This window comes from Nicotiana tomentosiformis, chromosome 2 (assembly GCF_000390325.3).
Source record: "Nicotiana tomentosiformis chromosome 2, ASM39032v3, whole genome shotgun sequence".
Classification (NCBI taxonomy): domain Eukaryota; kingdom Viridiplantae; phylum Streptophyta; class Magnoliopsida; order Solanales; family Solanaceae; genus Nicotiana; species Nicotiana tomentosiformis.
Window position 1 is genome coordinate 78,591,086 of NC_090813.1, and position 21,903 is coordinate 78,612,988.

The 21,903-nt window shown below is 36.2% G+C and overlaps 2 protein-coding genes across 2 annotated transcripts; both read left to right on the forward strand.

Annotated features, from left to right (window-relative positions):
• Positions 1–119: 119 nt before the first annotated feature.
• On the forward strand, positions 120–2,583 carry LOC104109593 (putative FBD-associated F-box protein At1g61330). Its single transcript, XM_009618933.3, has 3 exons — positions 120–1,205; positions 1,295–1,459; positions 2,114–2,583. Exons 1-3 carry the CDS (start codon positions 249–251, stop codon positions 2,444–2,446), a joined length of 1,455 nt encoding a protein of 484 aa, XP_009617228.1. The 5' UTR covers positions 120–248; the 3' UTR covers positions 2,447–2,583.
• A 12,820-nt stretch (positions 2,584–15,403) lies between these two features.
• Positions 15,404–16,894, forward strand: LOC104098056 (F-box protein At1g61340-like). The gene is made up of 4 exons (XM_009604709.4): positions 15,404–15,587; positions 15,801–16,005; positions 16,108–16,182; positions 16,292–16,894. Exons 2-4 carry the CDS (start codon positions 15,814–15,816, stop codon positions 16,538–16,540), a joined length of 516 nt encoding a protein of 171 aa, XP_009603004.1. The 5' UTR covers positions 15,404–15,587; positions 15,801–15,813; the 3' UTR covers positions 16,541–16,894.
• Positions 16,895–21,903: the final 5,009 nt, after the last annotated feature.

Consider the following 21,903-nt stretch of genomic DNA (forward strand, 5'->3'; position numbering starts at 1 on the left):
AAGTAAAATACCATAAAGCAGTCCCCTCTAACGTAATCTAACTATAGATTGCTTTTATGTTTACTTACTTATGAAATTTGACTATATTCTTATTGTTTTTGTTTTGCCAGATAAGAATACATTCATTCATGCACTATATATACATAGGTCTCTCACATTTTCTTCTCACTACATTTTGTCTTAATATTTCCTCCTCTCTATATACATCTTGTCTTAATATTTCTCTTTTGTAACTTAGAAAAATAGTTATGGAAGCTTCAAGTTCAGGGTCCAAAATAAAGCGAGTTTTGGTGCCAAATCCAAGGAAAAGATTTAGGAGAAACTCTTTGGAAACAAATAATAATGATGAATCCAATAATTCTACTGTGTATCTTCCTAATGAAATTGTTGATAGGATTTTCACTTTTTTACCTATCGAATATGCTATTACTTCTTCTTCTCTTGTTGCTAAACCATATAGATATTCATGGTTATATTCTCGTGACCTTTGTTTTGATAAAGATTTTAGGCGACGTTGTCGAGCCAGACAATGGTCAGAGGCGTCAGTTGTTAATTATATATTACTGAGGCACTTAGGTGACAAAATTAGTAGCTTTAAATTAAATGTTAGTCCTATACCATATGCTGCTTATTTTGAGAATTGGTTTAAAATGGTTGCTTCAAAAGGCGTAGAAGAGTTTCAAGTAGAGTTAATTCAACCTTATCAGTATTGTCAAATAAAATCTGATATCTTCACTGAGCCAACTCTTCGCGTCTTAAAATTAGTCCGTTGTGAATTGTTTTTGTCACAAAAATTGAGTGGTTTACAATTCTTGAAATCTCTTAGTCTAAGTATGATTCCTGTGCCACCTTTTTTTACTAAAAAGTTGTTGTCAAGCTGTTTGCTTCTTGAATCTTTGGCTCTAGAGGGTTGTTCTTTGATTGGTGAAATTAATATTGAAGGTTTGAATAGGTTTAGTGCTCTTGTGCTTAGACATTGCATTGACTTAATTTTGGTCACTATTAATACTCCAAGTATTAGCACACTTCATTATAGTGGTAAGATTAACAAAATCAAGTTTGTGGATCCAATGGTCATAAGATTAAAAGATGTGATCTTGGATTTTGGTGCTACAAAAGGGCTTCAACATATAGCTCATAGGGATGATTTGATGGAAGTTTTGAGAGATGTTGAGACTCTCTCAATTACCAATGCTGTTCTTGAGGTAAAATAATTATATCATATATTTTTTCCTTTTTTTATAATTTAATTTATATCCACTGACAGCGTAAATAATTTTTTTTATTTGATTAGGGGCTTTCTCCAAGATTTGTGGATTTTGAATACAGAGATGTGGAATTCTATTTTCAGAATTTGAAGGAACTTCAATTGGTTAGACGTGGATTGAGCTTTGTCAACCCTTGGGACATTCTTTGTTTTGTCAAGAATTGTCCCAACATAGAGAGACTCTTTATTGATGTAAGTATATATTCTGACCTTTTTAAACAATTTTTTTTGGTTTGCTATTGTTTATTACTTAATTTTTCTTGTCTTTGTGAAATTTTTTGTTTAATTTATCTGTAAATTTTTGTAAGCAAACATATCCCGGTCATCTTTATTTGTTTGCCCCTGTTATTTTTCAACTTGAAAATAGAACTTTTCAAGATTTATTAATCGCAAAATCCAGAATAAAAAGGTATGAAATTGAAACCATCAACATATATGGATTTTTATTTAATGCCTTTCTCTTTAGATCTGATATTTTAAAAAGACAAATTTAAATGATATCTGTTCCTATATAGAAAATAATCAAACCTACTATCAAAAAGGAAAACGAGAAATAAACTGGAATATTAGAATCAGTTGATGATGTTGTTTCTCGTTAATTTGTACGCATATCTTGGAATTAAAACTCGTAGTCACAACTAGCTTGTTTTATCTATTTCACTTGTAGATTATCGATGTCTCGTAGAATAATGTGTTTCCTACAAAAATTATTGTAAATGAGGTTTGTGCCGTGCTTTGTGTTAATGTTATCGCATGGCTAAATGGAAAAAAAGAGAGGAAAAAATACTCTTGATTTAATCAGTACTTATTTAATTAGTGGAGTAATTAACAAAATTAATTATGCAGTTTGGTCTTTATGCAATGGAAGTTGGAAGCTATTGGAATTTGGTGGCAAAGGAAAAATTTGAGAAGTGCCAAACAGAATTCCCACAACTCAAGTTATTGAAGGTGAAGAGGTTTAAGAAACTTGAGCTTGAAGAAAAATTGGTGAAATATTTCTTGTTGCATGCTACGTCTCTAGAGTCTTTAATTTTGTTGGAAGCAAAAAATTATCGTCATGAAATTAAACTGAGCGATATCATTTATTATAAAACAGTTTCAAACCTAGCTACTGTTTCTACCTATAGTGCTTATCAAGATCAAAGTCGTGTGTTTCCTAAGCATAGAGTCCTGCAGTGAGCGCAGAAGGACAGTCCAATGGACAAGGTATTCTGTGTTTACGCAGGGTTTGAAATATATTCGGGCATTCATCAAAAAACTTGTTGTCTTTTCTTTCTCTTTTTGTTTCGACATTAGTGGTGCAGTATTCTTGTTGTGGTGAGAATATGTGGACAAAGAAGGGATATAGTGATCAATATTATTCTTGTTGTAATGAGAAAAATTAGAGATGATGTACTGCTGGTTTTAAATGATATTTGCATCTTTTGGATTTCATATATGGGTTTTTATTGTTTCTCTTCATTTTTAACTTTTAAATTCACCTAAACAATTTAAGCATTTATATTCATTATTATTATTATTATTATTATTATTATTATTATTATTATTATTATTATTATTATTAATCTTCACTACCCTGCGTTTTACAGACTAATTTGCGTCTAAGCAAGCCACTAATTGCTTCCCCTAGCTCCCACCCCTTCTCACAACTTATAATCGCTTCTATTACTTTTTTCTTTTACAAATTATATTTCAAAATTTTCTCCACCCCATAAAATCTGAATTATAGTAATTCTTGTTATTCCCGGTCAATATTGCTGTATTTGTAAATATTAATTCTGCAAAATATAAGTTAACGTAATGAAACAATAATAATAAATTCGAGCCCACTGAATTCACAGTGTTTCCTTAAGGAATTTAATCCCCTCCTAGTACCCAAGGTAATGGATTATTTCCTCCCAGGATAGAACGAATAACACACTGGTGTAGCGGTACTTCAAACCCCAGTGTTTCGGCGAACACAAAGTTCGGTAGCAAATCACACTTACAGTTGCTTTGTTTGAAGTTAAAAACAATGCAGAACGAAGGAGTATATACTCAGAAAAACGTATGGAAGTTCTGAGAGGAAGGAGTGCAATGTATAGCCAATTTGTTGAGCGAATTGTATGTTGAGTTTTTGTGTCTTTCTTCACCATTTGCTGCTCATATATATAGCAGCCAAGAAGGAGTGCAAGACCAAACGTCCACCCTTCATGGTGGAGCAAGCATTACATATTTGTGGAGCAAGCACTTCATGTTTGTGGAGCAAGCACTTCATGGTGGGAAGACCATTATCCGGCTGCCAAATTATCAATACACGGATTGGAAAATATCCGTTACAAATACGGATAATCTTACGTTAATATTTACTATTAACAAATAAATTTGGTCCCAAAAATTAATCAATTAATCAATTAATCAATCAATCGATCATTTGACCAAATCCAAATCCAAATCCGAACCAAATCCAAATCCAAATCCAAAGCCGAAGCCGAAGCCGAAGCCGAAGCCGTAGCCGTAGCCGAAGCCGAGCCGAGCGAGCGACGACGACGACGGCGCGAGGCTTGCTTTCTTCTTAACTCTTTAAGAGCTACAAGAAGAGCAATTATATATATACCCACCAAAAATGTCTTCCACTTCCAATATGGGACAATGTCTCATTGTTGAGAGGGGGAAACTTAAAATTTTACTCAAAATTTTATTTTCCCTCCATTTCCCATTCACCCTCATTTTAAGAATATTACATCTTAAAAAATAAAACCTCAACAATCCCCCACATGAATGGGGAATGGCTATATCACGGAAGTATCCATGAAAAAACTGTGTGATTTACAAGCAAGGATTAATTACATCTGGATAAGTAGGTTTCCCTTTGAACTTTCCGTAGTAAACTTATGTCGGATATACTCGGTCAATCGGTAGATTTGATATCTTTGAACCGTCGATCTTTGGTGTATACCTAGACAACCATAAGTCACACAATCAACCCTTAACCGTCTTTGGTTCTCATTGTTGTGTTCGTTTCAGCCATGAACACCGCCTGGTTTCATAAGTGCGTAGAGAACTGGCCTTACAAAGTTCTCCTTGAAGTGGCTCACACTTCACACTTAAATAGGTGATTCCTAAACGTGTCATCCTGTAGATACACTATTTGATATACCCCGTATCAAATTTAGAAATCATTAAAAAACCTTAATGCTTTATCCTTGGTACTGAACATTGTCTCATCACGAGAATGGACTAAAATTTTATTTGACAATGTTGAACCGTCATTAATGACTTTGTTTGATCTCCTTGAACCTAGATCTTGGGATCTCCAGTCTTCTAGGTAGAGTTACCGCCACAATGACTTGTTCTCGGCCATAGCCCCATTCCCCTTGATGATTTCTCAACTACCTCTCTAGTTAGGCCTTTTGTAAGTGGATCCGACACATTATCACTTGACTTTACATAGTCAATCGTGATAATTCCTCTAGAGAGTAATTGCCTAACGGTTTTATGTCTTCGTCGTATATGACGAGATTTACCGTTATACATGACGTTCCCAGCCCTTCCAATTGCCGCTTGACTATCACAATGTATGCATATTGGTGCCAACGGTTTGGGCCAAAATGGAATGTCTTCCAAGAAATTCCGGAGCCATTCAGCTTCTTCACCGGCTTTATCTAAGGCTATGAATTCAGCCTCTATTGTAGAGCGGGCAATACATGTTTGTTTGGACGACTTCCAAGATACCGCTCCTCCACCAATAGTGAATACATATCCACTCGTGGACTTAGAATCAGTTGAACCGGTGATCCAATTTGCATCACAGTATCCCTCAATCACCGCAGGAAAATTACTGTAGTGCAATTCAAAGTTCTGGGTATGTTCTAAATATCCCAAAACTCGTTTCATTGCCATCCAATGAGATTGGCCTGGATTGCTCGTATATCGACTCAGTTTACTTATAGCACAAGCTATGTCTGGTCGTGTACAATTCATGATATACATTAAGCATCCCAATACACGAGCATAATCCAATTGTGATATGCTTTGGCCTTTGTTCTTTGCTAATGCAAGATTCACGTCAATTGGAGTCTTTGCAACTTTAAAGCCCAAGTGCTTGAATTTTTCAAGTACTGTCTTAATATAATGAGATTGTGACAATGCCAGACCTTGAGGAGTCTTATTGATCTTAATTCCCAGAATTAAATCAGCAACTCCCAAGTCTTTCATATCAAACTTGCTATTGAGCATACGCTTAGTAGCATTTATGTTGGCAATGTCATTACTCATTATCAACATATCATCCACATATAGGCAAATAATGACTATGTGATTTGGAACATTTTTAATGTACACACATTTATCACATTCATTTATCTTAAAACCATTTGACAACATTGTTTGGTCAAATTTCGCATGCCATTGTTTGGGTGCTTGTTTTAGTCCGTAAAGAGACTTAACAAGTCTATATACCTTCTTTTCTTTACCTAGAACCACAAACCCTTCAGGTTGTTCCATGTAAATTTCTTCCTCCAACTCTCCATTTAAGAATGCAGTTTTAACATCCATTTGATGAATTTCAAGACCATACACTGCAGCTAATGCTACTAACATCCGTATGGACGAAATTCTTGTAACTGGAGAGTACGTATCAAAGTAGTCTAGACCTTCTCGTTGTCTATACCCTTTGACTACGAGCCTTGCCTTGAATTTATCAATAGTTCCATCATCTTTGATTTTTCTCTTAAAAATCCATTTAGAACCCAAAGGTTTATTTCCAGGAGGAAGATCAACCAATTCCCATGTATGGTTATTCAATATGGATTCTATTTCACTATTGACTGCCTCTTTCCAAAACAATGATTCCGAAGAAGTCATAGCTTCTTTAAATGTTTGAGGCTCATTCTCCAATAAGAAAGTCACAAAATCTGGTCCAAATGAAGTAGACGTCCTTTGACGTTTACTACGTCTTGGATCCTCCTGATTATATGTACTTTCTTTTGTTTCTTCCCGAGATCGTTTAGATCCTTCACCAAACGACTCACATTCCTTTTTATACGGATATATATTTTCAAAGAACTCAGCATTATCTGATTCTATAACCGTATTATTTTGAATGTCGGGATTTTCTGATTTATGAACCAGAAATCGATATGCTTTACTATTTGTCGCATATCCTATGTAAACACAATCAACGGTTTTCGGTCCTATCTTTACCCTTTTGGGTTTAGGAACTTGCACTTTTGCCAAACACCCCCACACTTTAAAATAATTCAAGTTGGGCTTCCTTCCTTTCCACTGGTGTAGCGGTACTTCAAACCGTAGCCGTAGCCGTAGCCGTAGCCGTAGCCGTAGCCGAGCGAGCGACGACGACGACGGCGCGAGACTTGCTTTCTTCTTAACTCTTTAAGAGCTACAAGAAGAGCAATTATATATATACCCACCACAAATGTCTTCCACTTCCAATATGGGACAATATCTCATTGTTGAGAGGGGGAAACTTAAAATTTTACTCAAAATTTCATTTTCACTCCATTTCCCATTCACCCTCATTTTAAGAATATTACATCTTAAAAAATAAAACCTCAACAATTCTTAGATTACAGAAATTCAAATTCAATTCTTCCCTGACATATTAAGTATTATAAGATGGTTATAAACATGAGCATGTGAGTGAATAAGAACTGGATGCAATATCTAAAAACACAAATGTATTTAGAAGGCATATTAAACTTAGGGTTATAGCCGCCAAATCGCATCGTAGGTAACTCTGACTATTAACATAATATATGAAAAGACTAAAGTATATATATTCATTATGATTGATATACTAATAAAAGTACGCTAATAATTATTTCATCATGGTATAGTACTGATAGTTGCATCCGCAATAATTCATGTGTTTAATACTTTGGTCATATCAAAATAGAATAATAAACTAATTCACAGTGACAAGATGAACATGTTTATTTTTTTCCGTGCCTTTAGTATAAGTGCACTCAAATCTAGCTATTCTTCACATCGGTGATTACCTACTTGCCTGCTTCAATAATTTCTCTTTTATTTTGTCGAATGGAGTAGTTTTTAATTACTCTTTTGATTAGTCATGTAAACCTTAAATCCATTTCAGTAAAGACTTACCCATTCGACGTTCACATTAAATCAATGAAAACAAGACAAATATTTTATATATATCACATTATGTATTCTTACTTTAATTTTAATTGTTAAATTAAATTATTTAATTTGATATAAACATGTGATGCACGTAATATTACCTTATCCCATATAATAAGGTCAGTTACAGAGCTAATTCTACATAAAATAATAGCGGTTTACTCATTATTTAAGGCGGAACTCTTTTCAAATTGAGCAAGCAGTTTTAAATGGAGAAATGGATAAAGATACAAAGTGACATAATACGTAGCTAATCCCAAAATTAATTCCAAAGGTAGAGAAAGTGCGCAGAGATAAACACGAATTAATAAAGGATCATCAAGATTCAGAGGATTATTTAAAGGCCTTATTTAAATGGTGTTTGACTTGATGTCAAGGGGTGGATTTACTATCTAATCTAGGGTGTCCGCGAACTTATAATTTTTTTTGTAAAATTAAATATTTTATGCATATATTTCCTTAAATTAATTTAATATATCGGTTGGCTTACCTTTATATACTATATTAAAAACACGAAGACCCTTAAATGAAATGTCGTTCGCCTTTTTTACCATTTAAAAATAGAAATTCACATTAAACAAAATAGTAATTTAAGTTATTTTCTTAATATTTAGGATTTGAAATCAACTAAAATACCCTAATAATTAGAGCTTTGAAATTAAAAAAAATTACAAATTTGCGTAAACTAATATTATTAGAATTCTGAATGAACATGCCACTTTGACATTCCATATATAAAATTTCGATCATTTAAATCCACAACATAATAAGGAAAATTGGCTTTCAATTACTTTTCATCCACGCCAGGACTCCTATTCCTATCATTTTATTGGCAATTTTATTAAGTATCTAATTTAATATATCGTGAAGCTAGCGTCATAAATAAATAACACTTCTAACGTGAAGAGTCATAAATTGATTTAATTGTTTCCTTATATTCATTTGTTATTTGTAAGAGAGAGAGTTTTGGTGGAAAATAAAATCCTATTAGGGTTATAAAAGTGCACCTGTCTATAGAAGAATTTCACCAATGTACAAAAAAAAAACCCTCCTTAAGGCCATGCTGGATAGTTTTCAAATACTGCTCTTTTTAAATTATACAATCTTTGATAATTTACATAGGTTAAGGTTGCACATGGTTGAATTATGTGCTTTCAATTAGTTTTCCTCCACTCTCTTTTCTCTAATATTGCAGAGACGAACCAACAATTTGGCTAAAAGAAATTGTGGAATATGGTTTCTCAAATTTTATTATGGATCATCTTTCTCAGGTATTACTACACGCTAACTTCTTTTTATAATATAAGTAAAACTTGAAAGACTTGTATTAACCTTTAACGAGATAGTTTTTTTCTTCTTCATTCAGTTGGATATTTTGGGTGCATAATATAATTTTCCAACTCATAAAATATAAATTACACAGTATGTAGAGTTGGCAAGTTGCTTCGTTCATGATTAATATTTATAATTTTTTTTTATTTAAAAAAAAATAATTCTATAACTTCTTAGAAAGAAAAGAAAAGGCTAAGCAAAGGTGTTTTTGATTATTCAGTTGTTAGTAAGCAGTTCATTATATTTTTCACGGGTTTTACAAAGAATAGAAAACCATAGCGTCAATCTTAAAGGAACTCCTCTATATAAATTCTTCGAGTTGAGTTTTGTCATATCATGTGGACTTATTTTGTTGACTACTTTTGACATTGTAAAGTATGATAATATGACATGAATTCGGCTTTCAGACTTTTATTTGCGATGCAATACTAATTTACTTTGGACAATGTCAGTTATTATGAGAAAATCCTAGACTAAAATTGTTAACGATTTCTATATAATTACTATAATTCCAAATATTACATAAATATTAAATAAATACATCATCTTGAAGATATTTAATTTATCTACTATGTCAATTAAATATGTAATAACATTCAATTGCATTGTTAAAAAAAATATTGTAAGTATTTTGATGCAACAACGCTTTATGTTATCACATTTTATTCTTCTTGAATATTTTTTATTTATTGATGCGATACACACGTGTAACGCACGTATATGTGTATTTAATTGAATACTGAGTTAATTGACCAAATGATGAGATTGATACCAACTTAATACTTTTTTATCCCTCTATTGATGTCCTTGTCTTATCCCCTGATAGTTAAGTCTTACTTGGCCACCAATTAATAACTTTAAGTTCATCTATAACTTTGACTAAGATCTGTTTGTCTAAATTGAACAAAAAATGAAAATAAAAAGTTCTAGAGTAATTATTATTTCTGCTCGATTGGTTTGCCACTATTACTATTTTAGAGTCAAATTATATACGGTCGAAATAGATTTCGGCCTTCGTACGTCTGATCGAGTTCGAAAGATAATCGATCGAAGTGAGACCTCGAGATGGGTTCCGAAGATGGTACAAACAAGTTTCGAATCCGAGGGGCCGATCAATGTCGAGCTCGATATCATTGTCAAGCTCGGATCCAAATCGAACTATGATGCAAAGTAAAGCTATCAAACTTATGATCCAGAGACCGACCAACATTGACCCCGAATCAATTCGAGAGCTCGAGTCAGAATCGAGCTCGAGCCAAGATCGAAAGCTCGAGTCAGAATCAAGTTCAAACCAAGATCGAGAGCTCGAGTCAAGATCGAGCTCACAGACAAAAGCCGTTGCAATACCACTAGAGGAGAGAATCTTGGCAGGAATTGTGGAAAAGCTGATTTATCGTGGGTCTCCCACTGAGTATTTTTAATTATGTTTAGAGCAAGATCCCTCTACTATAAAGGGCATGGTTATCATTTTTGTAAAGGCAAGTTTCCAGGCTTACATTGTAATCAAAACACTATATTCTCCCATAGTAAAGAATTGTTCTTTCAAGCTTCTTAAATTGATTCCACTTGTTGAGTCCTAAAATTCATCTTCTTTACAACCTTATCTATTTTGCATTCTTTGCAATCCATATTTCTATTTCTATTTATTCTTACAATTTGTATTAAGTTGCACCACATATCCTTAGAACTACGTACAAATTCAACTCCATCCATTTTTCGGGTAAACAGTTTAGCGCCCACCGTGGGGCTAAGGATAACAATGGTTATTTGATACGAATCCGAAGAAACACACCGTTGTGTTTTGCGCTCGGTTCCGAAAATATCTTGGATTTCGAATTAGCAATGACTAACTACCAATCAAATAGCTTCACCAGTCGACAACGGATTCGGTCTTCAAGATGAGAATAATAACTTGACACCCAGTACCAAAAGGCCACTTGTAAACGCCGTTGGAGCTCGAATCAGAGCGCCAATAGATATCAATTCGCATGTAGCCATTGAGGCGAACCTCTATGCTGAACTTGAGAATAGCATCCATGGTGGCACTCGGTCTACAGCTTGAGATACCATAGTGTTGAGGAAAACGGCGTTAGCTTGCGTATGATTTTCGAAATGTTGCAAGCCCAACATGCAGCAATAACTCAGTTGCAGAGCTAAACCCAGCTACAAAGTAGGCCGGAGCCCAATCCACCTCGAGAAATCACCCACAGAATAGAGCCAACCATAGTAAAGTCAATGAGCAAGAATCAGGAACTACTCACGAAATTGCTAAATTGCTCGAGGAACTCACAAAACGAGTCGAAGCCAATGATAAAAAAGTAGAAACTTATAACTCTAGGGTCGATCAGATCCCGAGAGCTCCACCAATGATAAAAGGGTTGGATTCAAAAACATTCGTGCATAAACCTTTTCCCTCGAGCTCAGCCCCGAGACCAATCCCCCAAAAATTCTGTATGCCCAAAATTCCCAAATATAATGGAACGACCGATCCTAAAGAGAACGTCACTTCTTACACGTGTGCCATCGGGGGCAATGATTTAGAAGACGATGAAATCGAATCTGTGTTGTTAAAAAAATTCGGAGAGACCCTCTCGAAGGGGGCAATGATTTGGTATCACAACTTACCACCAAATTCCATAGACTCGTTCGCCATATTAGCATATTCGTTTGTGAAAGCACATGCCGACGCCATAAAAGTGGCAACAAGGAAATCAGACCTCTTCAAGGTAAGACAAAAGGATAACGAGATGCTGAGGGAGTTCATATCTCGTTTTCAAATGGAACGAATGGACTTGCCACCAGTCACAAATGATTGGGCTGTTCAGGCTTTCACTCAAGGTTTGAATGAACGAAGTTCGACGGCTTCACGGTGGTTAAAGCATAACCTGATCGAATACCCAGCCATCACGTGGGCCGACGTGCACAATCGGTATCAATCAAAAATTAGGGTCGAAGCTGAACCCGCTGTTCGAAGGGATACTAATCGAGAACGAGGTCCGATCGGGGATCGATACCAACCATACAACGAAAGTCACAGAGTCAGTGAATGGAGACAAAACCTCGGGAAAAATAACAAAAGAAGTGATCGAGGTCAAGGGTCCCGGGGGTTGATGAACAGAAGTAGGTTCGATAGGCCTGCCGGATCTAAGGAAGTACCTCGGTTGTCGGAATATAACTTCAACATTGATGCATCCGCCATCGTTTCGGCTATCGGACGCATCAAAGACACTAAATGGACTCGACCCATGCAGACCGATCCTGTCCAGAGGAATACCAATCAAATGTGCGAATATCATGGCACCCATGGACACATAACGGAAGATTGCAGGCAACTAAGAGAGGAAGTGGCCCGGTTATTCAACAAAGGGCACCTTCGAGAATTTTTAAGCGATAGGGCGAAGAACCATTTTAAAAATAGGGATTTCGGAAAGCAAAACGAACAAGAAGAACCGTAGCACGTCATTCACATGATCATCAGCGGCACCGATACCCCTCAGGGACCAGTGCTTAAATGAACTAAGACATCGATTGTGAGAGAAAAGCGATCTCGAACTCAAGATTACACACCCATAGGAACTTTGTTCTTCAATGATGAAGATGCAGAAGGAGTCATACAACCTCATAACGATGCACTGGTAATATCCATACTCATGAATAAAACAAAAGTTAAGCGTGTGTTAATTGATCGAGGTAGCTCGACTAACATTATCAGATTGAAGGTCGTTGAACAGCTCGACCTGCAAGACCAGACCGTACCCGCAACCCTGGTTCTAAACAGATTCAATATGGCATGTGAAACCACCAAAGGCGAGATAATTCTATTAATAAACATTGTCGGAACCATCCAGGAAATGAAGTTCCACGCGATCGAAGGCGACATGAGATATAACGCCCTTTTCGGAAGGCCATGGATCCACAACATGGGAGTTGTACCTTCGACGCTGCACCAGGTCCTCAAATTCCCAACATCGAGAGGAGTCAAAACAGTGTACGGAGAACAACCAACCGTAAGAGAAATGTTCGCCGTCGAGGAAGCGAAACCAATATCCTCGCCTTCGCCAGTAAAGGGATCGGGCTCAGAAGGGGAACGAGATACCAAATAGCAGTCATAAACATCGGCTTTGACCCAACCTGATAACCATGGGATCGAAGAAGAAGATGATAAGAGGATCCCTCGATCCTTTGTGATTCCCGATGACTCCGACGCCACCAAATCAACGATTGAGGAAGTGGAGCAAGTCACGCTAATCGAGCACTGGCCCAAACGGAAGGTATACCTGGGAACGAGGTTGTGCCCTGAACTCAGGAAGAAACTTATTCAATTTCTTATCGATAATATTGATTGCTTTGCCTGGTCCCATTTAGATATAACAGGAATCCCACTGGACATAACGACGCATAGGCTAAACTTGGACCCTAGGTTCAGACTGGTGAAGCAAAAGAGAATACCTAGTCTGAGGTAAAGCACACATTCATAAAGGACGAGGTAACCAAACTTCTCAAGATAGGATCCATTCGGGAGGTGAAATATCACGAATGGTTAGCCAATGTAGTTGTAGTGCCTAAAAAAGGGAACAAACTTAGAATGTAGGTGAAATATCACGATCCATTCTTCTTGAATATTTTTTATTTATTGATGCGATACACACGTGTAATGCACGTATATGTGTATTTGGTTGAATACTGAGTTAATTGACCAAATGATGAGATTGATACCAACTTAATACTTTTTTATCCCTCTATTGATGTCCTTGTCTTATCCCCTGATAGTTAAGTCTTACTTGGCCACTAATTAATAACTTTAAGTTCATCTATAACTTTGACTAAGATCTGTTTGTCTAAATTGAACAAAAAATGAAAATAAAAAGTTCTAGAGTAATTATTATTTCTGCTCGATTGGTTTGCCACTATTACTATTTTAGAGTCAAATTATATACGGTCGAAATAGATTTCGGCCTTCGTACGTCTGATCGAGTTTGAAAGATAATCGATCGAAGTGAGACCTCGAGATGGGTTCCGAAGATGGTACAAACAAGTTTCGAATCCGAGGGGCCGATCAATGTCGAGTTCGATATCATTGTCAAGCTCGGATCCAAATCGAACTATGATGCAAAGTAAAGCTATCGAGCTTATGATCTAGAGACCGACCAACATTGACCCGAATCAATTCGAGAGCTCGAGTCAGAATCGAGCTCGAGCTAAGATCGAGAGCTCGAGTCAGAATCGAGCTCAAACCAAGATCGAGAGCTCGAGTCAAGATCGAGCTCGCAGACAAAAGCCGTTGCAATCCCACTAGAGGAGAGAATCTTGGCAGGAATTGTGGAAAAGTTGATTTATCGTGGGTCTCCCACTGAGTATTTTTAATTATGTTTAGAGCAAGATCCCTCTACTATAAAGGGCATGGTTATCATTTCTATAAAGGCAAGTTTTCAGGCTTACATTGTAATCAAAACACTATATTCTCCCACAGTAAAGAATTGTTCTTTCAAGCTTCTTAAATTGATTCCACTTGTTGAATCCTAAAATTCATCTTCTTTACAACCTTATCTATTTTGCATTCTTTGCAATCTATATTTCTATCTCTATTTCTATTTATCCTTACAATTTGTATTAAGTTGCGCCACATATCCTTAGAACTACGTACAAATTCAACTACATCCGTTTTTCGGGTTAACACAAATAATTTCATCCATGGCAGATTTTTCATACATTTGAAGTTTTTCTAACTATTAAAGTTGTGAATTATCGTATTTTATCATACTTCTTCAAATAGCAAAAATTCAGCTTATAATGCCCTATTTCATGATACAATAGTTTAAAAGGGTTAACTGTGCACTTAAAACATTAATTGATCAAATAGACATTTTTGAAATTTTAGTTCAACCAAGTGACACATTATGTTTCTGGGCCACCTACATTTTGGCTGAGCAACAATTTCCATATTCTAATACTTAAACAAATTATAAACCAAAGTTGGTTAGCTAAAAAAAAATTGATTTTTCAAAATCCGTCGTGTCTTTTTTCCTCCAAATTAAAATCGCAATTGTCGCCATTACCGTGTTGGAATATAACACGGCTACATAGGATTCTCTTTTCTCAATATAAAAATACAAAATTTTACAACTTGTAAACGCATTGACCCTCTTTTGACCCTTTCCCCATAGTGTAAAAACTGCAACAGCCGCCTATTAAGACTCTGCTTCTCTGAGTAGGATTTACTTGACCGTCACTATCAATTACCCTTCATCACACTCCTGTATATTTCCTCAACAGATCCTCACCGTTCATCTCTTCAATCAATGACGTGTCAGTATCTTGTTTACTCTTTTTCCTTCAAAACCACGTGTCAGACGATTTTAGTAGTATCCACTGAAGAAGTCTAAGAGCATCAAACGTGTTAGATTAGCTACCAACATGCTGACATGGAACCGACCAAATCTACCACGTCATCTAAACTACCCACGTTAACCCTTCAACCTCTCCCATATTGCCACGTGTCCCCCTCAAACGGCTAGTTTTTTTTCCCTCTTTCAGATTTAAAGCACAAAACCCAAAAGATATTTGTATGGGGAAGTTCGAGTCCTTTCTAGGCAAGATCAAATCCTTTTAACAGCCATACATATTTATCCATTACACATTTAAATATTATTTTGAAAAAAATAGAGAGAGAAAAGTAAAAAGTTTACAGTAAAAAAGACGTGTATATAAGGGAACTTGACCCTCGTCCAAATGAAGTGCTGTACAAGTTGTGTAGAAAGGCAGTTCATTAGTTTCCTTGTTCAGAACATCCGTTACTTTCAATCTTAATTTACTGCTGCAGTGCAAATTAAGGATTAATTTTAAGGTGCGTATCTATATATTGCTGCTTACCCACTGAGTAATGATATCTTGGAGATACATTATGTTTGATTTGATTTTGGGTTAATGAGGTTCTGTTATTAAGTTCAAATAACAAAGTTGGGAAGAAAATTTAGATTATAGATAGAATTTTATTGGATTTGGTGTTTGGATTTGGATAATTCTGAAGGTTTTGTTGTATATGTGTTGGAAAAATCAGGTATTTAGTGAAAATGATATTGGGAAAGAAATGTGAAAGTTATGGGTCGGGGCTAGTGAGGAGTACCTCATTTGGGAGGAAAAGAATTACAGTGGATGTTGATTTCAGTCCCACAACAACACCTATGAAGAAAGTGTGCAGTCATAATTCATTTTTCTTTTGTGATGACAAGTCTCCTATTGAAGCCTTGCCTCAAGATATTCTGGTGAGTTTAATCAGCCAAATTCTCCTTTCTGTATATTTTGAATGCATCAGTATAATGGTACTGAAAATTACTTTTTCTTAATCTTGTTCCTTGTTTTTGCAGATAAGGATAGTGTGTGGAGTTGATCATGATGATTTAAAGAGGCTTTTTCATGTATCAAGGGTAATTAGAGAAGCTGTAAGTGCCAATTACATCATTCAAATACATTCATTTTGCACTATTGAAGTAGTTGAATTGGTTTCTTAATTAGTGAGTTAAATGGTTTTTTTTTTGCTTTGATGAACAGACTGTGATAGCAAAAAGGTGGCATTTTGAGTATGCAACACCAAGAAAGACGCTTGGTTTCAAGAATGCAATTGAGGATTTGGGTGAATTCAATGATGTTGATGCGCCAAATGCTCCAAGGCAATTGAAAATTCGGAAGTTAAAGTTGAGCAGAAAGAAACTGGCTGACATTTCAGTTACATTGTTCGCATCAGAAGATGATAATTGGTTGCAGAGGAAGTTATTTATGCAGATGGATGCTGAGTCATAGACATTTGTCACTAAAAGAGGTTTTCTGTATACTATTGTTTTTGTAGGAACCATAGGTTTTGGGGTTAGATCTGATTATATTGATCAGAATTTAGTCTCTAGTGTACGCAAGAAAAATCTTTACAAGTGCTAGTTCTTCAATCCTTTCATTGAAGATGGATATTGGGCTTGTTTGTATTTATTTGTACATTTAGAGAACGGGAGAGGTAGATGATTTAGGGGATTCTGTTTGAAGGGCCTATGCTGGCGCTTCTGATTTCATAAGAATGTTGGTTGTACTATGTACATAGCAAGGTCAAGCTCTGTTTTGGTACGACTTGGTAAATTAAATGAAATTGTCTTCCACTTTCACTTAGACTTGTAATTGCTTTTGTAGTCTGTGGTGTTATTATCATTTGTAGCATATTCACACTAATTCGTGTTGCCGCGCAGTTTACATATAATTTCTTTCTTCTTTCTCTGTGTTCTATACATGTGACAATTTTCTCCAACTAATCAGGTGTATATAGAGCTGGTGTTCGATTATCTTGAAATATAAATTCTTAGAAAAGGTGGTAGCTAATGAGACTAGCTCAGCATGTAATTAATATTATACTTGAGGTTTCTTTAAGGTAAAAATTAGTCTTCTTTTTGGATTTTTTGAATATCAAAGTTCTGTCTATAACCTACTTTTTATGTATATGTTAACTGTTCAGCAAAATTATATTTGTGCAAGAAAAATAATGTGAAAATTATTTCTTGAGTGGGCACAGCTTGGAAAACGCATATACGTTGTGGCTATTGTCCTGTCTAGAAAAAGATAAAAGACAAGAAATGTCAGAACTGGTTATTTTGCGGCTTTTATGGAATTCTTAGAGGGGTTCGGTTGGCCTTCAATTGTTCTTTTTTGTTAGACTCTTAGCTCTCGGTTGACCACAGGTATTTTTGTTTTCAAAAATATTTAATAATATTGACTGGCTATAAAAATTGATCAGTCTTGGGCAGTTTTTAAAGATGATTTTTTTCTAGTTTCACCAAGTGGTTTGGACTAGTTTTTCACTCGGCTTCATTTGTTTTTTCTTAGATTAAGACTACTATATGAATATTAAGATGTGTATTAAAATTAAGATATTTGAAGCTCAATATAAAATTTGAATACTAAATGATTAAAACTGTTTGTTTCTAACATATAAATATACAAAATTCATCTTTATTTAAGAATTAATAAACATAAAATTCAAATAAAATACTAATTAATCTTTATTTGACCTTAGATAAGAGTTTTTGTGTGAATTCTCGCTGCAGACCTAATGGAACTCCGATCCGGAGTCAAATACTCAAAAGTCAAACTTGGTCAACTCTTCCAACTTAAAGCTTCAAACATGAAATTCATTCTTCCAAACTAATTCTGAAACACCTGAAAAAATCAAAACCGACAATTCACACAGGTCATCATACATCATATGAAACTACCCAAGACTTCAAACGGCTGAACGGAATGAAATGCTCAAAACGACCAGTCGGGTCGTTACATTCTCCTACACTTAAATATACGTTCGTCCTCGAACGTGCCCAGAGTCGTTTCAAACCCATTAAATCGCCGTGTAACTTTACCATGCACATACCCGGGGATGATCCCACACCACCCCAATCCATATAAGCCTAACAACAGATCACAACTGAAAATCATTACTTTAACCTTAGACCGTAAGCCTTAGAACCCAATTTCCAACATCTGGAATCCCTTACAAGACCCGAATCACGCATCTACACACTGTATAAGTCTGAACAAGTTGTATTAAGCCATAACCACAACCCAAGATGTAATCATATGATGTACCACACAACTCGCATACTCGTAGCAATAATTCCCGATCACTATAGCTGCTCAAAACAAACCCGATACCGTTAGTAAAGCTCATATCAAATAAAACCTCGTTCAAAACCTTCGTACACTACTGATGATAAAATAAACACGTAGAAACTCATAATCACTCATCTGATCAACAAGTTATGGAGCTCTCTCCCCCATCCGACAAGAACCCAAGCCAAATCCTAAGCTGATTTCCGATATTATTCTTCCAAACATACCGTAATCAAATCCGATAGCAAGCACTTCAGGCCCAAAGACTTCATCTCATGAAATACAAGCTACATTACTGACATGCCACACCAATACTACCTAGAGTCACAAACTGTACAATGCATGCACCAATAAGCAACAATTTAATGTATTCAAACATGGAAAATGATTCAAATGATATAACCGTCCCGCAAGTTCAATAGATACCACCACAAGTGCAATGCTACAAATCTATCACACATAGTAAAATCAAGACACATGAATCTAAAGCAAAGGATAATATCCCAATATAACCCAGCTACAATGCGTGACCCCATCCAAATACTGATCCATATGAACTACCTCAAGCTACAATGCTCAAAATCAACAACCACATGCAATTCGACATCAAGTACCCGAAGTGCATGACCATAATCACATAGAAGTGAATAACAATGCATACCACAGCCCGAAAATACCACAACCAAAGCGCAATCAACCATTCAACACCCCAATAACCATCTCGTTCGAATTCCGCTACAAGGCCCAAACAGAACCGCATCATGTGTGCATATAACCAATAAATCACAACCTTAGCATAGAAGAGTAACACATAGAACTTATCAGAACACAAACAAGATCAACTCTAACCGAATGCCACACCCCTCAACACTATCAGTTCTAAGTCAATAAATCCGACTCGGTGTAGAATACACATCCTCATTGGGCCTACCAATTGTCTCCCAAATCAACTCTGGTCATCCCCAAATGGATAAATAGACCTTCAAAAGTCCACAATGACCTAACCATAGCACGTACTACCATCTAGATAACTTTGGCCACATCTTCATAGTTTGCAACCCTGAAACAATCTGCTTCTGTGAACTCCCAGTCTTCAAATCCATAGAACACATGAATTACCATAGCCAATCCCAACTCCACCACTTGAATGACTAACACATATATCATACATAATCATCCCAATGAGAAATACTTCTATAATTCTTCCATGTCACATAGAAAAATCTCAAATGAACCTTCCAAACGAGCCGAACGATATGTGCTCCATTAGCACACCAACACCCAAAGAACGAATTCACACCTTTAAGCAACCGAGCGAATCCCCCTTCTTAGTACATTACATCCATCACGAACAGTAACCCTAAACCATTCCCAAGACTTCCATATGTCCATAAAGTATAATACATCATGCATCCATAAATTCCTTACTCAAGTCATCTTCGAAATCAGCCTTTGTAAGTCATCCACAAGTGTGCCTCAAACCGAAACAAGTACAACACTTAACCATGCAATCAAATCGTTGATAGCAGACTCCCACACTTGGCTCGAAGCCATAAATCCAAATATTTGATAACTCACAATACCCATACTTTATTACTGCCATAATCCCACACCGAAATTCAACACAATCCTTCATAAGCTCATGCAACACAAACCATCTAATACCTCAAATCAGCTGTTAATCTTGCGTTCATCCTCGTGACAGTCAAGTTGACTTTCTCAACCGATCCAAACTCAAACCGTAACATATATAACCCACTAATAGAAAGAACCTCTCCACACAACATCATAAGGATCACACATTTGTAGACTACCCCGCAGGAGATAACCCACATGCTTAACTTGAATTGGCTTCCCTCTATACCCCTTCATGGCCACGACTACTATGCAATCAGTGCATCCCATCGAGTCTGAACTCGTCAACAAGACATGAGAATCTACTTCATTCCACAAATGAAATAACATGAAAGAATCCATCATATTCCTCATAACTCCAAACCGTATAACACATCCACAGAAATCGAGCACTCGATAGTCCTTTTCACATCTCAAGCAAACTCTTCTCAACATATTTCAACCATCTAAACGCTTCCCGCAGTCTCATCCTACTCATCATATATCCATCCAACCACTCACTGGGCCACCATTCCCACTCATAGGGACAACACTAGACATAGAAGTCCAAAGGCACATGCTCACACAATTGAAACTACAGAGCCTAAGTTGCGGTCCAAACCGGGCCTTAAGTCCTCCAGACTGTCCCATCACCAAAAACACAAAAAACACATCTCGCACCTCATCCATGGAATTCCACAAGCCAACGGTGTACAATTGATAACGAACGCTCACATGCACATCTGAATGAGTGGAAGGAAATTCAAAGAGATACGCTTCAAGCTGAATCAATGCATCACGATAAGGAAAGAAAGATGGGAAGTTTATCCTAAATGCCCTGTAACCTCTCGAATTTAGGTATGAACGTCATCATACCGATCCGCAAGACTCTAATAGACACATGCTCATGACTCGTAGAACCTATAAACCTAGAGCTCCGATACTAACTTGTCACGTCCCAAAATCTAACTAGTTGTGATGACACCTAACCCGACCTGCTAGGTATGACAATTAGCAACAATTCAATTCAAATAAGATTTACTAAGAAAGTAAATGATGAAATAACTGGATTTTTATATAACTTCCCAATAAGTGATAGTATAAATCATGAATTTCTAAGATTTAGAGTTTACAAAGCTAGTATGAAATAAATACATCATCTGTTTGAAATGTACATAAACAATTTTTTATAAATCTAAAGCTACCATGATATAACCGGAAAGAAGGTTCATCCTCAAAGCCAGCTCCCGCCATATACAGCGATATCAGCTCCAAAATCTGCATGCAAGGTGCAGAAGTGTAGTACGAGTACAACCGACCACATGTACTTAATAAATAACAAACGTAACCTTAGGTTGAAAGACTGACGAGCTTGGACAACAGTTAGAGTCCAACACCAATATCTAACAATAACTCATTTCAATATGATAAAAGTAGTACAAGAAATAACTCAAAGGTATGATGCTCAACTCGTTCACAGTTACGGAAAATAGGTATGTTTTTTAAGTATAACAGTAAAACCCAAATCTTTCACCGAAATCACCAAAATATGAGTACGTTCGAAATATGTGATTTTTCCCTAAAACTTTCAACAATAGATAAGATATTTCAATATCAGATAGCATGAGAAAAATACATCTCTATGCCTACATGTCAATGTGCATTTGAAGTCCTAAGTGTCACAAAACCGTGTAGCATGAGGAAATGCATCTCTATGCCTGTATGTCAAGTATACATGTCAAATGTAATACATCATAGTGATGAACTCATGTACTCACACTCTCAAAGTACTCAATTTCACTGTCTCGCACTCCCACTCATAACGCTCAATCACTCAGCACACTCAGTCACTTAGCACTGTATGGTTCCTGTGCTCACTGCTGGTATGTCAGACTTCGGAGGGGCGG